General features: G+C 38.6%; 2 protein-coding genes across 2 annotated transcripts; both read right to left on the bottom strand.

The window, feature by feature from the left end:
* Positions 1 to 276: 276 nt before the first annotated feature.
* tmppe (transmembrane protein with metallophosphoesterase domain) lies at positions 277 to 11,364 on the bottom strand. Its single transcript, XM_056461507.1, has 5 exons — positions 10,244 to 11,364; positions 7,860 to 7,970; positions 5,183 to 5,348; positions 4,935 to 5,074; positions 277 to 1,574 (listed from the first exon to the last, which is right to left on the bottom strand). Exons 1-5 carry the CDS (start codon positions 10,959 to 10,961, stop codon positions 1,384 to 1,386), a joined length of 1,326 nt encoding a protein of 441 aa, XP_056317482.1. The 5' UTR covers positions 10,962 to 11,364; the 3' UTR covers positions 277 to 1,383.
* A 5,037-nt stretch (positions 11,365 to 16,401) lies between these two features.
* mtbl (metallothionein-B-like) lies at positions 16,402 to 16,903 on the bottom strand. The gene is made up of 3 exons (XM_056462828.1): positions 16,794 to 16,903; positions 16,650 to 16,715; positions 16,402 to 16,567 (listed from the first exon to the last, which is right to left on the bottom strand). The coding sequence occupies exons 1-3, from the start codon at positions 16,816 to 16,818 to the stop codon at positions 16,467 to 16,469; spliced, it is 192 nt and encodes a 63-aa protein (XP_056318803.1). The 5' UTR covers positions 16,819 to 16,903; the 3' UTR covers positions 16,402 to 16,466.
* Between the last annotated feature and the right edge of the window lie 370 nt (positions 16,904 to 17,273).

Genomic DNA, 17,273 nt, shown 5'->3' with positions numbered 1-17,273 from the left:
TGTAAATGTTTATTATTACCATTTGCTAAGTCTCCCTGTGCAGTTTGGAAGAATGCTTGGACCCAGAAGCCACTTCACGTGACATCACACTTAACAAGCGGATTTCTATGTTTGAGCTCAACCATTTTCAGAGTTTTTTAAAAGGGGAGGAGCTACTCTATTTCCCACCTTGTCTTCATATTTCAGTTGAAATTCCTTTACACACCAAAAAAAAAAAAAAAATGCACACTTCACAGGACCTTTAAGAATGATCGCAAATATATAAGAGAAACACAGTTGACAATAAGAAGGCATTTTAATTCTGACTGGATAAAAGTTTGTTACAAACAGATGTTTGATGAAATCCCTGATTGACTCACTAGTCGAAACAGTGCCCTGAATTCTGAAGTTTGATTGTTATGATCTGCAATTAAAGCCGATGAAAAGGGCCTGGCTAAAACAGTACAAATACATATAAATTAATTAAAAAGAACTGGCACTTTTGGAATTGTAATATTCTCATTTTAAAGTGCTTGAATTTCTGAATATTTTGGCAAACAAATTACAATACCACACTTATTATAAAACCCAATTCACACAGTGCCGAGAAATGCACAAGATGAACAGATTACAGCACGTCACTTCTCAGACATTACATGACCAGACCAACAATTCAGCATGTTCAACTGGCTCCTACTAGGCATGGGCCGGTATAAGTTTCACAGTATTGTGACTAGTGCTCTAAAATAATTCTTTTAAAATGTCTGGGTAAAAACAATACCCTTTACCCCATTGAACACAATATATTTCATTTTAGGAAACATTTCTAATATTTTGGAGCAGTAAACATGTCAGGCTACATAATTCAAATGAATCATTGACTTCTGCTGTCTTCATTAGTTTTAAAAACATAATTTCTTTACAAGACATGGGGGAAAAACACTTAAAAACACTTTACATATGGTATATCATATTTTTTGTGGTTTTACTACCTTGACTTTTCCAACCGCGGTAAACCTTGAATCGTCCCATGCCTAGCTCCGACAGACAGCAACAGGGGAAACAAACTAATCTGGCCAAACCGATCAAATTGTCTGTTGCTGGCTGTCTGTGCAGTGAATGAATTGGGCTTTTAAATAACACGTTAACAATTAAAACTATTTTAAAGCCGTTTACACACATTCTATGTGTAATAAAAGAGACAAGACATGTTATGATATTGTGCTCAAGCAAATCATAGTGCAAACCTGAGCAGATAGTAGTGTATGAGACCGACAAGTCAAATAATTATGCATACATTACTATGTAATACATGAGTGCTTGTTTGTGTGGCAGCATGCAGGGGTAATGAACATACGAATGAGAATGTGTGTCTGATTCCTGCACGGCACAGTGTGGGGGTTCTCATGCCTGTTTCAGTACAATGTTTGTAATTTCTGAACGGCTTGCTATTCTCATTGGAATGCCATAATAACCGGTGCCAGGGGTCACGTAGACCATAGTGTGTTCAGAGACACGGTAGAGTCCGCAGAAAAATGGATTCATTAGGAATGCCAGGATGGTGAGGGGGAACAGCTGACCAGCATGTGTGTGACCTACACAAAAGACAAAACTGCATTCAGTAGATTTAGGGTGTGAACACACTTGGCGATTAAAAAAACAACCTGTGGAATCCTGCCAGAATATGTTGAATTAAAGTCATTACAGGCCGATTGTGTAGCTTTTGCATCTTACTGGCTAGATGACTTATTCTTATGAATTAGAAGTCAGCAGACTCCCTTTCTTATTGGTAATGGGTTTTTGATTTCATACATGCTCTTCAATTGGAAAAAATTCAGTTCGCAATAAAACAAAAGCCAGAACATTTTCAGAAAGTCTGGAGCGCTTTTCTAAAAAAATTTAAGACACATATATCTTAATAGCCTTTTTTCTCTCCTTTTCTTTGTATTATTTATTTATTCTTTTGTTTTTTATTATTATTATTTTTGTTATCTTATGTTTGTATATATTTGTGTATATATGTGGTATTTTACCATTTATTTATATACTTATTTAGTGTATAATTATGTTTTCCTGATCATTTCTTGTTTGGTGAATTGTATCAGTGCGTATATCTACGTGTATCATTATTATGTATATTTTATTGTCTGACCTAAGATGAACCTAATAAAAAATAAATACATTTGAAAAACCTGTGGCATAATTGCTCTGTTAGTGTGGATCGTTTGTGACTGTTGCCATCCAAACCCTGGTGTCCATTGCCCACCAAACATAGAACTAGAAAAACACTAGAAAACTAGAACTACCGATGCACTGCAGTCATTTAGACCATTTTTAAATGTAGCAGTTTATTAGCTTAAAATAAAACCCATATTATTATAGTACTCTGACTAATTTCTTCTACCATTATCATTTTATTAAAATGACAAAACACAAAGGAGCGATGATGAGTATGTATATCTTGAAATGGACAAATGAACTACATTAATTTCTGGTAAAGTCTAGATGGGATAGAGCTGCAGATACTCACATCAATACAGCATAATTTCAGTGACACTGTACAACAATAATGAATATTTTTACATTACTCTAAGGATTGGGTTTAGTGTTGGGGTGAGGGTAGACAGTAAATACAATTAATGGGTAATTATAATTTATATAAACAATATAAACAATTCTCGTTCATTTTTGACCGCAGCTGTATCCCTTCTAGCAACAACCTGCATTTCTGCATCCGCTACTTTTTCCTGGGTTGTTGCTAGATCAGATATGGTTGCGGCCGGAAGTTAACGAGAATGATTATCATTAATTATTGTATTTTATTAACGTCTACCCCAACCCTAAACCCAACCATCACAGTAACGTAAAAACAGTAGTTGTACAGAGTATTATTTATGTTATTTATTTAATTACCCAATAAATTGTATTTTTTAACATCTACCCCTACTCTAACCCTAAACCCAACCGTCACAGTACTGTAAAATATTCACTATTGTTATACAGTGTCATAAAAAATGCTGCTATATTGTTGTGCATATCGCACTTCCAGCCGGTCGAGTATCCTCTCTAGACTTTACCTTTCTTCTGTGCCTTTGAATGTGTGTGCCTCTGTTGCCTAGCATCTTTCTGCATACCTTTCTGATAGAAAAAACATAACTTTTCTAAAACATGTCTTTTAAACTATCTTTTTTACTGCAGTAAAAAATGTATTTGCTCTCCCACTTGCTAGACAAAATAAAATGTGCACCTTCCAGGACAGTCTAGTAACCCGTACACAATTACAGGCTATATATTACCAAAAAGACTGTATTTTCAGGGTACTGACTTCATATAATGACGATAGGCGTTCAAAGTTTAATTCTAAAATCTAAGTAAAAGCTTCAAATATCACAATGACACAACAAAAACAACAAAAAAACTCTTATGAGTCTTTTATAAACGCTCAGAATAATTGCTATGGCCATTCTAGTAGTTATGTAGTATTCGGGTAGTTCCAGTGGGTTTCAGTGCACTTTCAAATAAACTGCAGACAAAGTGGACCAGAGACATCTACGCTCACGGCCACATTATTAGGTACACCTGTCCAACTGCTCATTAATGCAAATTTCTAATCTGCCAGTCACATGACAGCAGCTCAATGCATTTAGGCATGTAGACATGGTCAAGACGATCTGCTGCAGTTCAAACTGAGCATCAGAATGGGTAAGAAAGGTGATTTAAGTGACTTTGAACATGACGTGGTTGTTGGTGTTGTACGGGCTGCTCTTGAGTATTTCAGAAACTGCTGATCTACTGGGATTTTCACGCACAACCATCTTTAGGGTTTACAGAGAATGGTTCAAAAAAGAGAAAATATCCAGCGATCTGCAGTTCTGTGGGCGCAAATGCCTTGTTGATGCCAGAGGTCAGAGGAGAATGGCCAGACTGGCTCAAGCTGATAGAAAGGCAACAGTGACTCAAATAAACACCCGTTACAACTGAGGTATGCAGAAGAGCATCTCTGAATGCACACGTCCAACCTTGAGGCGGATGGGCTACAGCAGCAGAAGACCACACCGGGTGCCACTCCTGTCAGCTAAGAACAGGAAACTGAGGCTACAATTTGCACAGGCTCAGCAAAATTAGACAATAGAAGATTGGAAAAACGTTGCCTGGTCTGACGAGTCTCGATTTCTGCAGTGACATTCGAATTGTAAAGTCAAAATTTGGCAACAACAACACACTTTGGGCCCTTTAGTGCCAATTTAGCATCGTGTCAACACCACAGCCAACCTGAGTATTGTTGCTGACCATGTCCATCCCTTTATGACCACAGTGTACCCATCTTCTGATGGCTACTTCCAGCAGGATAACACACCATGTCATAAAGCGCGAATCATCTCTGACCGGTTTCTTGAACATAATAATGAGTTCACTGTACATAGTGCACAGTCACCAGAGCTCAATCCAATAGAACACCTTTGGGATGTGAGGGAACGAGAGATTGGATCATGGATGTGCAGCCGACAAATCTGCAGCAACTGTGTGATGCTATCAATATGTCAATATGGAGCAAAATATTTCCAGTACCTTGTTGAATCTATGCCACTAAGTATTAAGGCAGTTCTGAAGGCAAAAGTGGGTGCAACCTGGTACAAGTAGGCTGTACCTAATAAAGTGGCCGGTAAGTGTAAATGAACAATTAAAAGATGATGTCACAAGATGCAGCCACAAAAAAAAGAAAAAAAATTAAGTACTTCATCTTAAGTTCTCTAAGTTTAAAATGACACTGTCAATGCTTTACAAACAAGGATGAAACGTTTTATTTTAACTCCAGACCAAAGTAATCAATGGAAATGAACTATAAGTGTGAACACAGCCTAATGCTTCAGCAATACACTTTTAATATTTTTTAACTTAACAAAAAAAGCAAAAGCATCTGAAACACCACAATATTTGAATTGATGTTTACTTACCTGAGAGCACCAGGCTGATGTCTGGCCGCTGCTGAAGAGCCTGTTTGGCAGCATGAGGCTGATGTGCAAGAAGAATAATAGGGCTCTCTGCACTACAGCCGTTAAGAGCTTTCTCAACATCCATGCCATGGCCTGGGTATCTTTAAGCAAAGCAGCACCACTAACGTAAGCCCAGTGTAAGGTACACAACACGCACCAGATTTGTATGTATTCAAATAAGCCTGCTGATGACATCACTATGGACTGACCGTAGCATGCGGGCCTCGAGGTCATCGATACCAGCAAGGCAAATCCAGTCTTCAGTCCGTTCAGGGCGGAACACTTTTGCATGGCTGTTGTGAAGAGCCTCGATCCCCAATGTGTGCAAGAGCTCAAACCATCCTTCAACATCAGCAGTGTAGTAGTCATGATTGCCTGAGAGACATGACATTTTTTTATTTCATACAGCTACACTTTGGCCATCTGCAATAATATGATGTCATTTTCATCATCAGACGTGTCTAAACTTGATTAACATTAATATTACCAGAATTAAATATATAGTGGTGGCGCAGTGGGTTGCACTGTCACCTCACAACAAGAAGGTAGCTGGTTCAAGCCTCGGCTGGGTCAGTTGGCATTTCTGTGTGAAGTTTGCATGTTCTCCCCATGTTCGCGTGGGTTTCCCTCAGGTGAAAGGGACAATGTTTTGTTTAATAAGAGTGAAATATTATTGTTTTGAATTATGTCTTAATTTCATCAATATGAGCCAAGTCTGTTTTCATTTTTCTTTGTTTTTAATGAATTAATATTTTTTTTTGGGGGGGGGGGGGGGGGGGTTTCAGATAGTAGGTTTTTTGCAAACAATAGAATTTCAACACCATTAAACCTGGAATAGACCCTGCCTTCACTTTTGTGGGAGGCCATGCAGCTTGCGCCACTGATGGTGATGTCATGAAAATCATTTACCAATGGACGAAGGAAAATGAATGAATGAATGAATATAATAAATGACCTTCCATGCAGTGTGTAACAGCTCTAAGTGAGGTGAAATATCCAGCTTACATCTGAAAGTGCACCATGTTTAAAGCTATTGATTCATCTATAAAAGAGTCGACTCAGGGTAACGAATCTTTAGCCGTGTCGGTGTGACGTTGATATGGAACTCAAGCCCCGCCCATTTGTTGCATACGCTGACCCAGGAAAATTTAACCCCCCGGCCCCGCCCACAAACACTGTAGAAAGAAAAAGAGGAAGACAAACACTGTAGCAGATCCCAGTAGAATCATGTCGCAAAGACGTTGTGCTCTGAAGTGTGAGGGAAAGCTAGTGTTATTGTCCCTACCCAAAGGTGAGGCTGTGAAGAGTCAGTGGTTGAAGTTTATTTTTGCAAAAAAAACCTCAGCATTATAGCCCCAGCCTTGTGTCACATGTCACTCCGCTAGAAGAGCACATGTCACTCCGCTACTCACCCGTTTGCACTGGCTTCCAGTTGCTGCCCGCATCAAATTCAAAGCTCTGATGTTTGCTTACAAAGTGACCTCTAGCTGTGCTCCTTCGTATCTGCTCTCACTTCTGCAGATATATGTGCCCTCCAGAAACTTGCGTTCTGTGAATGAACGTCGCCTCGTTGTTCCATCCCAAAGAGGGAAGAAATCACTTTCCCGAACTCTCACATTCAATCTGCCCAGTTGGTGGAATGAACTCCCTAACTACATCAGAACAGCCGAGTCACTTGCTGTCTTCAAGAAACGACTAAAAACGCAACTGTTTAGTCTCCACTTTTCCTCCTAATCTGCAATTGCCTCTCTGGCTATACCACTAACTGTGCCCTCTTTCTCTCTCTCTCTCTCTCTCTTTCTAAAAAAAAAAAAAAAAAAAAAAAATTCTACTAATGTTTTGCTTCTTAGACTTTTACACACCTGAAACTTGTCTATAGCGCTTGTTCACTGCTGCTCTTATAGTTGTGTAAATTGCTTCCTTGTCCTCATTTGTAAGTCGCTTTGGATAAAAGCGTCTGCTAAATGACTAAATGTAAATGTAAATGTTGTGTTGTGTTCCCGTCATTTTTCTAAATGAGTGCTTCAGCAATCTACACGCTTACAATGGGGGATTCATCAGCTGTTTATTAAAGGAAGGATCAGAAAAGACTATTGATGTGTGGGACTTTGTCAGAGCTTGACAGGATCTATAGAGTACACGATTCATGGATCAGTTTCTTCCTCCATTTCACAAGTGCAACTAAGTGCGATTAAAATGGTTGCCTCCTTGTTTTCTCTAGCTTGCAAATTGTGCATTTAATTGTGTTTTGTTACTTGTAACGGCTTGTACTGTATCTGGTTTACTCTTTATATTCTCATATCGTGTCTAAAACCATGTTGAAAATGTGCCGCATGCCACTTTATTTACAGATTTAAATGCATTTGTGAGCTCGCGATCTACTGCCGTTTGTCGTTGCTATGGCCACCATCAGCTGTTCCTACACACGTGCGGTGATCAAGTTTCAAAATAGTTCAGCTTCTGCCACTGTGTGGATTAATACTGAATGTGTGTGATGGTTAAGAACAGAGCAATATGCTGGTGTTTATAACTGTAGTGCTTTAATGCACTCCTGCATTGGGCTCGCACATATACTCTGCACCAATCGCAATAGATTGGGTCATCGGACCAATCAGCGCATATTAGCATCGCACTAAGGAGGGGTTTGGAAACAACTGAGTCATTGAACGAATCATATGGGAGTCATTGAGATAATTAGGTAAAAATAAATGCACATTATAAGACAATGAAAGTGACCTTGATTACATAGCAGCCTGTTGTTGGAGACCCCCAAAACCAAAATATGACCTTTTATAATGCATAACAGGGGCTCTTTAAAACTAACATATTGATACCAACACCCCAAAAAATCTTGGATTTTGATTTCAGGGGGACATTAAGACTGACCTGTAGCAAAATAGGAGCCCAGTCGAGGCTTCATCTGTCCCAGTGGTTCTGCAGCGCTCCTCAACCGAGACACCTGAGAGTCAGTCAGATCACCGACAATCACCACCACATCTATAGCAACAGAGTTACATTCAACGTCAGGTACATGTTCAAATAGTTCATCCTATATAAAAAAGTCATCATTTGCGCACCCCTTCTGTCATTCCAAACCTGTATAACTAACTTTTTATGATAGAAAAGAAAAATATGAAGAAGAATACTGGTCCAAATAGTTCTGGTTTCCTTTGACTTTTGAGAAATAAATGCCACAGCCATATCAACCTGCAGCCTGAGAGCCGGTTACTCGCTGAAAGTAAGCAGGGCTGAGCCTGGTCAGTACCTGGATGGGAGACCACACATGGGAAAACTGGGTTGCTGTTGGTAGTGGTGTTAGTGAGGCCAGCAGGGGGCACTCAACCTGTGGTCTGTGTGAGTCCTAATGCCCCAGTAAAGTGAAGGGGACACTATACTGTCAGTGAGTGCTGTCTTTTTGGATGAGATGTCCGAGGCCCTGACTCTCTGTGGTCATTAAAAATGGCATGGCACTTCTCATAAAGAGTTGAGGTCATTCTCTTGAGGCTGCAGTCACATCATCCAAGTGGATGCTGCACACTGGTGGTGGTGTGGAGAGACCCCCCTCATGATTGTGAAGTGCTTTGGGTGTATGGCCATACACAATAAATTGGCTATATAAATACACACATTACATTACATGACAATAAAAAAAACTTAAAGGAACATTAGGAGATCTTGAAAAATGCTTACGTTAGCCTGATAGCACTGAAAGCCAACATCCCACCCTGCATCTCTACATCCCACCACCCACGTGCATCTAGACACCATAGAGGTATGCAATTACATATTTTGACTGGCAGGTAGGTCAGCCTGTCATACCATTTGGACCGCACGTTTTGATTGGACAAACTTGTCTGTTATGTTCTACGTTAGTTTTATGTGTATTTGCTTTTCTCACCCTCCTCTCTCTGTTCTCACTGCACTCTTAGGTTGTTTATTGGTTCAGTTAACTGTCCATCACCGAGTTGACAGTGCCAGTTCCACCAAACACCGGATGAGCTGCAAGTATTTAAAGCTCTGCCAGATCAGTGTGTAGTGTGCGCTCTGCCTTGGCGTACCTTTTTGCTCCACACGTCTGTGTTTGTCATGCTTAGTGGCGATTTATAACTTCAGTTTTTCTGATGTAATTTGAGTTTGCTTGGTGAACTTTGTTGGCTTTAAGTAACTGCTTTGATAGTTGTTGTATGATACTACATTGAGCAATATGATATTGTTAAGTTGCTTTAGTTTAGCTTGTTTTTGTTAGATTAGCTTGAGTGTTTTGCCACTTGTGTAATTTTGAGTTTTGTAGAATAATTAGCTTAGATTGGGTGTCGTGTGCACTGAAGATATTGGGATTCATTTTCATAATTTACTTTTTTTGTCACCTAGTTTAGACGTTAGATTTAAGGATTGTTTTTGTTGTGTTAATTCCTTTGATTTGGCCTACACTCATTGTTTTCGTTTCTAAAGAATCTTGTAAATGTTTATTCCTTTTTTTCAGGCAGCACGGTGGCGCAGTGGGTAGCACAATCGCCTCACAGCAAGAAGGTCGCTGGTTCGAGGCCCGGCTGAGTCAGTTAGCATTTCTGTGTGGAGTTTTGAATGTTCTCCCGTGTTTATGTAGGTTTCCTACAGGTGCTCCGGTTTTCCCCTCAAGTCCAAAAACATGTGGTATAGGTGAATCAGGTAAAACTAAATTGTGTGTGGATGTTTCCAAGTGATGGGTTGCAGGTGGATGGGCATCCGCTGCTTAAAAAATATGCTGGATAAGTTGGCGGTTCATTCCACTGTGGCGGATTGATAAAAGGACTAAGCTCAAAAGAAAATGAATGCATATTTCTTTTTTCCCTTTATTATTGTCATAACTTTTGTTTAATCCACTGAGTAAACTTAGAACTGATTCCTGCCTCATCTTTGATCTGTCACACACATTACATATCTCACCTAAATGTTACAGCATCCCTTTTAAGCAGCATAAAATCGGAACATTGTACTACGCCTTCCACAGAATATTAAAAATACATTTAATTACATTTGGAACACCTAATTGCTATCAGGATGTGAGGAGACTTTCAACCATCATACCAGAAATAGTTTCTGAAGACAATAACCACTTGCACCTTCAAGATAAAAACATTCTTCAACATAGATTTATATTAAAATATATTTCTCATGAGAAAGTATGGCTTTGAGGATTGACATGAGGTTGAGTAAACGATGACAAAATGTTATCCCTTTAACACATTAAAACACAACACTGATACTTCAGCCTATAAGGAGATGATTACCTGGGTTGAGCTCATTCACCATAGTCACAATGCGCTGCAGTTTGGAGCGGCCCACTGTAGGTCCCAGATGAATATCGGACAGGAGCACCAACCTGAGCCCGTTCAGGGACTCGGGGAGTTTCTCTACTGGGATCTCCACATCAACTACTCTAGGAGGCTGAGCTGCATTTACCAGCCCATACACTGCCAGCACTGCAGTTATTATCAAAGCCAGCACAGTCTGTCTGGATGATCCGCTCGCGACCGCATCCTCCGCACTTCTGCTGCGGGACAGCAGCTTGCCAAGGCGATTTAGGCAGCCAAAAACAAATAGGAAGAACAGCAGGATGACATAAACACCCAAACAGGAGAAACTCAGCAGCGAGAGCCAGTGTGGCTCGGTATCTACGAGGAAAAACATGCACAGGTAGCTGCCGTGCACGAGCGTGAGGAACAGCAGGACTATAACCCTCCAGCATCTCTGCGGGACGGAAGGCGCAGCTCGGGCTCCGCACAGCCGCTTCACCACGCGCTTCCAGAGGTACAGCGAGCCCAGCAGCAGCAGCGAGTTGATGAACAGCAGAAACTGGACGCGGAACAGCAACGCGCGCGTGCCTTTGTCCACCCGCTCCGAGATTAACGTTCTGGATATTAGCATAGAGAAAAACACGACCCCCGATGCGATTCCGACTTTGCCCTCGGCGGAGAGGCGTCCGAATCCGAACATACTGACCGGCATGCGCCCCGGTCACTGACCCCGGTACAGTCCACAGCAAATATGCCGCATGCAGCCTTATGGCAGCAGGCTATAATTTATTAGAGTAATAAAGAATTCGTCATACCTTCCAATAATATTCCGTTACTTGTTATGAAATAATAATAACGCGTTATCCTGTTAAGTGGAGCAGCACAAAACTACTTCCGCAGACAAAGGCGTGTGATGGCCGCTGTGATGACAGCAATAACACTGTTCGAGGCTCTCTGCTTTAGAAACTCCTAAAGACACTGGTGGAGACTCAAGCTACAAAATCGTCCACTACACAAATTGTAAACAAATTTGATACATACACGTCAGTCATTTGACAGCCTGGGTCTTCTGCGTGACAAGTGTGAGCGATAAAATCATTGGCTCGTCACGCAGCAGGGGCGTGGCTAAATGTGACGCTCTTAAACCAGATTGGAGGAATTTGAGCAACGTAACGCCAGACCTGCAACATTTTACTACAATAAAACCACCATTTCCTGCCATGGTTTGTACTATGGTCAAACTGTTGAGCATTTGCAAATTTGGACTGATATAGTATTTGGATACGATAAAAAAAATACATCTTTCCAACTTTTACTCCGGAAATGTTGGAGTACAAATTCTTTACTTTATATATTGAAAGATTTATTGACAAATGCCCAATTCTGAAAACAGCAGCCTCCTTAATTTTAGCCAAGACCCTATACAAAAAAGGCCTAAAGATGATAAGAACTTAGTTCAAGGGGTTGTTCACCCAAAAATGAAGCCTCTGTCATTATGTACTCACCCTTACTTGTTCAAAGTCCTTTTTCCTTCAGTTTAACACAAAGAATATGTTTTTAAATGGTACTTATTGATTTCCATAATAATTTATTTTTAACATTCTTTATAGCATTTAAAAATATATTCTTTTGTGTTCAACAGAAAAAAAGTTATAAAGGTTTAAAACCACACAATAAATGGTGAGATCATTTTCTCTTTGGGGGTGAACAATCCCTTTAAGCAAGGCACAGAGGTACAGGTACAGACTTTGTATTTTTCGTTTTTTCTTTTCTGTATACTGTAAAAAAAAAATCTGTAATTTTACAGATTATTAACGGCAGCTGGGGTGCTGGGGAAAAAAAAGTAAAAAAACGGCTGTTAAATTACAGAAATTTACTTTAAAATAACAAAGGTTGAATTACAGAAATTTACTGTAAAATAACAGAGGTTCAATTACAGAAATTTACCGGAAATCTAAAATTTAAGAATATTTCTGTAATTTAATGTCAGTTATTTTACAGTAAATTTCTGTAATTTAATGATTGTTATTTTACAGTAAATTTCTGTAATTTAACAGCCATTATTTAACTTTTTTCCAGCACCCCAGCTGCCGGAAAAAAAACTGTAAAATTACATGTTTTTTTTACATTGTATATGTGTTTCTGTTTGCTTTGTTTTTCAACTACAGTATGCATTATTAAGTATATTTCATTCTCTAAAGACTTATTGTTTATTTTTCGCTCTGCAATATTCTGTTAATGCACAAAGAAACAGTATAAGAATCAGTCTTGTTTCCTTATCATAATCCTCTTCTAAAATGTATAAGTCTTTTTTCTTTGTTTACTTTTGCTAAAACTTGAAAGCTGTTTTAAGGATGTTTCCCTAGTAGGATGCAATTAAATGAACATGGAGGAAATGGTTTATTCATTTATTTATTTATTTAGTGTTTACCGCAGCATCGCTCACATCAGGCTTCTGGAGGGCATTTAAATGAATGTCAGATGTATGCAAACGTCCAAACTTTTAAAAAATAAAGGTTATTTATGTTATTATTATATAATAACATAACCTATTATTAAGTAATAGCCTTAATAGCGTATTATGTGGGTTATTATGTTACCCTGATGAAGGCAAGTATTTGCTGAAACGCATAGACACAGTTTTAGGGAATAACCATGCCAACAAAGGCTTTTTAATATTTTTTCCACATTTTCCGAGTGCCTTGGACTGACTTTTGCTGTTTATCCTGATGAATCTCTTTCCAAAAGAGCTCCGACACATTATTTGAGCTACTCTTGAGCTCCTTTTGTTTGATTTTGGATTTTTAATAAAGTTTTGTTGGCATTGATGGTTCCATGGAGACACTTTAACATCTATGGAAACCTTTCATCCCACAAAAGATTGTTTAAGATTGTTATACATTGTGAACTGTGTGCCAAAGCTAAGTGGCCTTCTCTGAATGTAAGAAGGTAGATGACTCTGGTCTACAAGGCTCTTCTGGATCTGATGCCTTTATACCTAAGTTCCCTTCTTCAAGTCAAAAAGCCAGTATGCCCTATGTTCAAGTGAGTCTTATCATTTGACTGTTCCCCGGGTTCGAACTGAAATGGAGATGTGAGCCTTTAGTTATGCCCCCCTCTCATCCTGGAATACTCTTCAGGCTGAACTAAAAATATCTGAGCTCATCCCAATCAAATCTTTTCTCTCTAGCCTTTATAATTAACAACAACAGTCTATTTCTCAATGTATGTTTTTTTTTGCTCTTCACACTATGACAAACAATGGTTCTTAGAACTTTTCACTAAAACTTCACTGTATCTACTGTCACTGTAATGACATCCTATTGTAACCTTAGTTTTTTAAAAAGAGTGACTGTCTCTGAACTTGATGTGAGCAGTAACTGGTTGCCACTGAAAGAGATGATTTTCCATAAATGGATGCCACACAAGAGGATCATCATATCTGAAATAAAAGCATATGCACACTCCTTACATGCATTTTTACTACTTGTAATTGTAACAAATAAAAACAGTTAAAAATAATGTTTCTTTACTGATATGATTCCATTAACCATTTAATCACCTGCTCTACATGGTTGACCATGTTTTGACTGTTTTAAATAATGGCTGTTGAAGTCATTAAAAGAATGACTGTTTTAAATAATAGTTTACACACACAGCATTGTTGGTTTACAAGAAAATCAAACAAACATAATCCTGTTGCACTAATACACTCAGGGGCGGATTTAACCAATAAGCACAGTAAGCGGCCGCTTAGGGCCTCAGGAAACCCGAGGGCCCCCAAATAAATACCTAGAAGTATAAATGATACTATAAATTATATATAACATTGTTTTCTGTCATATTTTTCATGGTGAGGGTCTAAAATTTTTAATTTGAACATAATTATTACATCTGCGCAAATGTGTGCCCCACTTTCAATCATGGGCCAGTCCAGCAGGCAAATCAGTAAAGATTTATTTTTCAAAATAAAACAGTTTATTTATTATGTTTAGTTGTGAACTTAAGAAAACAAATTATTTCAAAAGTTTTACAAGGTGCTTTACATGTTATTATTATTTAGCATAAAGAGAAAATCTAGAAAACGAGATTAAATGATTGAAAAAAAAGAACAGCAAAATAATAATAATAATAATAAAATTTAAATAAAAAAGGTGCTTTTTAAAACTTTTGGGCCCCATGGCTGAAATTGCTTAGGGCCCCAAAATCACTAATTCCGCCCCTGACTACACTTGATTTTGGTTTTATTGTAAAAAAAAATAAATAAATAAAATCAAGAAAACATGTTAAATGAGAATGTGAAATATTTTATGACATACTTCAAAAAATAAAGATGATTTAGTATTCAAAAATGTTATTATATATATATAATTATTTTTTAGGGGTTTTCCACCTTTATTGATAGGGCAGTGGAGATTTATAGACAGGAAAGTGTAAGGAGCAGAGATAGGGGAAAGATTGGCAAAGGACCTCAAGCCAGGAATTGAACTCAGGTCGCCGCAAGCACTTCAGTGCTGTGTCAACGCACTAACCACTAGGCTATTAGTGCCGACCAAACATGTTTTTTGATGTTTTTTAAATAAATTGGTCTTACACTTCATATTTTCAGATTTTTTGTATATGTAACGATTCCAGGTACTTTTACCATAACCCGACATATCTACCTTTTGATAGAGGCTGATATTTTAGAAATTGCATTTTTAAACTAGCGACATTAGGAGTAAAGAAATGCAACTCAAACATTTTTTCTTGGTGGGGCAGTTAAACGCTTACTCTTAAAAATAAACCTTTCTTGATTGGTACATGAAGAAATTTTAGCATCAAAGAAGCATTCAATTCCAGATTTATTATACTGGAAAAATATATTTTTTTAAATTTATTTTAACACTAAGAAATAAATGATTCCTTTAATAATAGCCCACTGAAAGTTTTTAGGGGGACAAAGTAGTTCTTGTATAACGACATCACTGCAAAAAATAAGATAAAAAACCTTAGGACCTTTGGTGTGGCTCGTACCACAAACGCCTCTTTATTTTGGAAAATGTTGTTTTTCAGATTATAATGGTTCTTTAGAAGCGCTCACTGAAAGGTTCTTTGTTCAATGCAAACCCTTCTGAAACCTTCAGGTCTTATGCATGCAAAAGAAAGAATTAGATATAATTAGTATTATGAGATTTTCAACAAGCTCTGTTCTTATAGATTATTTTGTCATCTCAATCTGTTTTAAAAGTACCAACATGGTGCAAATTACAGGAGAGTTTGGGGGATGGACCCCTTTAATAGGCTCAGTCCTTTAATAGTGAAACAGTTTTCCCTAATATGTATCTTAAATAGTGCATTTATTTTCTTTTCAGCTTAGCCCCTTTATTAATCTGGGGTCGCCACAGCGGAATGAACCGACAACTTTTCCAGCAAACATTTTACGCAGCAGATGCCTTTCCAGCTGCAACCTATCTCTGGGAAACATCCATACACATTCATACACTACGCACAATTTAGCTTACCCAATTCACCTATCGCACAGGTCTTTGGACTGTGGGGGAAACCGGAGCACCCGGAGGAAACAATCTGCAACCCGGAGGAAAGAACATGCAAACTCCACACAGAAACACCAACTGACCCAGCCGAGGCTCAAACCAGCGACCTTCTTGCTGTGAGGCGACAGCACTATGTACTGCGCCACCCCTTCGCCATTTTAAATAATATTAATAACTAAAATAAAAGATAATACAAATATACATTTGACTAATGGTTCATACGGATTCATGCATAATCAATGCCAATCAGTCTTTGCAAGAATCATCGAACAGTCTAAACCAGGAGACCTAGCCAGAGCGATGGATATCAAGTGGTCACGAGACACTTTTCTTGTAAAATAGGAGTTTGTATTTACATATAGCCTAAATAATCAGAGGTTACTGTATGTCAGTACATTAAATATCCCTCAAAACAATAAAACTTAAATGTCTTACTAATAAATCTGATGTCATTTAAATAGATAAATTAGATTTACTGAAAAATTACAAAAAAAAGTCGACCCCCCCCCCCCCCCGATCGCCACTATAATTCGCATCCTGAGTGCCACGCATGAATGAGAAATGGTGTTACAGCTCAAAAAGCACATTCATAAATAATGAAAACAACCGCGGGAAAACTAGACAGAATGGGTTTTAATATTAAAGGAGCACATGTGGTGTCACAGCGCATTTGTGGGTCTTCATTTGCAGCAGTGTGTGGCGCAGGATTTCTCCTTGTCCTTGCACGCGCTCTCGCAGTCCTTCTTGCCCTTACTGCACTCAGACGGACAACTGCCGCAACCTGTCGGGTCGAAAAGAGGAAAACCGACTTAATTCTGCATAACTCTCTTTGAATGATACAAAGCGGTAGTTAATCGGCTCACTTTTCTTGTCGTGTGCGCATGAGCAGTTGGTGCATTTGCAGTTATCTCCGCAGTTACAAGATCCAGCTACAACACAGAGATGCAGTGATGATTACGGTTCATAAATAATTGCTCATATTACTTATACTTTGCTCATATACTTACATTTGGAGCAGCCACTCTGGTCCATCTTCACACCGTAGGTCCAACAATGTATGATGCTTTCGTGGAAGTCTTGTGGAAATAAATGGAATCGCTCCGTCGTGCGTCACAATCACGTGTGACCGCCATATGATGTGTGTGTGAGGCATGAACTGCTATCTCACTCAATAAAGGGATTGTTTACACGAAAATAACTATTTGATCAACCTCAGGCTTCAAAGATGTAAGAATATTTAAGATTTTTAGCTTGGTGATTTAAAAATGCAAGTCAATGTCGACAGGCTCTTTAAAAAACCATGGCAGCTGTCAGTGATGGATGCTGCAAGCTATATTAAAAGAGCTTGTGAGTGCAATCTCAATTAGGAAGACTTCTCACATATTTGAGATATATATTATTAATATATGATATGATATTGTCTGTGCTCTGTTTCACTTCAAAAGACCCCAGTGTATCGTCAGAAACCACAGGTAATTATTTCATTT

The sequence above is a fragment of the Danio aesculapii genome, chromosome 7 (assembly GCF_903798145.1).
Source record: "Danio aesculapii chromosome 7, fDanAes4.1, whole genome shotgun sequence".
In the NCBI taxonomy this organism is placed as follows: Eukaryota; Metazoa; Chordata; class Actinopteri; order Cypriniformes; family Danionidae; genus Danio; species Danio aesculapii.
Note: the sequence above shows the minus strand (reverse complement) of the source record. Positions and strands in the feature narration are given on the sequence as shown.

Coding starts and splice junctions, on each gene's coding strand:
- mtbl (XM_056462828.1), bottom strand. CDS start 16,818: ATGGACCAGAGTGGCTGCTCCAAAT. Junction 16,716..16,793: donor CCAGAGTGGCTGCTCCAAAT/GTAAGTATATGA, acceptor TCTGTGTTGTAG/CTGGATCTTGTAACTGCGGA. Junction 16,568..16,649: donor ATGCGCACACGACAAGAAAA/GTGAGCCGATTA, acceptor TCGACCCGACAG/GTTGCGGCAGTTGTCCGTCT.
- tmppe (XM_056461507.1), bottom strand. CDS start 10,961: ATGCCGGTCAGTATGTTCGGATTCGGACGCCTCTCCGCCGAGGGCAAA. Junction 5,075..5,182: donor CTCGAGGCCCGCATGCTACG/GTCAGTCCATAG, acceptor CTTTGCTTAAAG/ATACCCAGGCCATGGCATGG. Junction 1,575..4,934: donor CATCAGCCTGGTGCTCTCAG/GTAAGTAAACAT, acceptor TCTTTTGTGTAG/GTCACACACATGCTGGTCAG.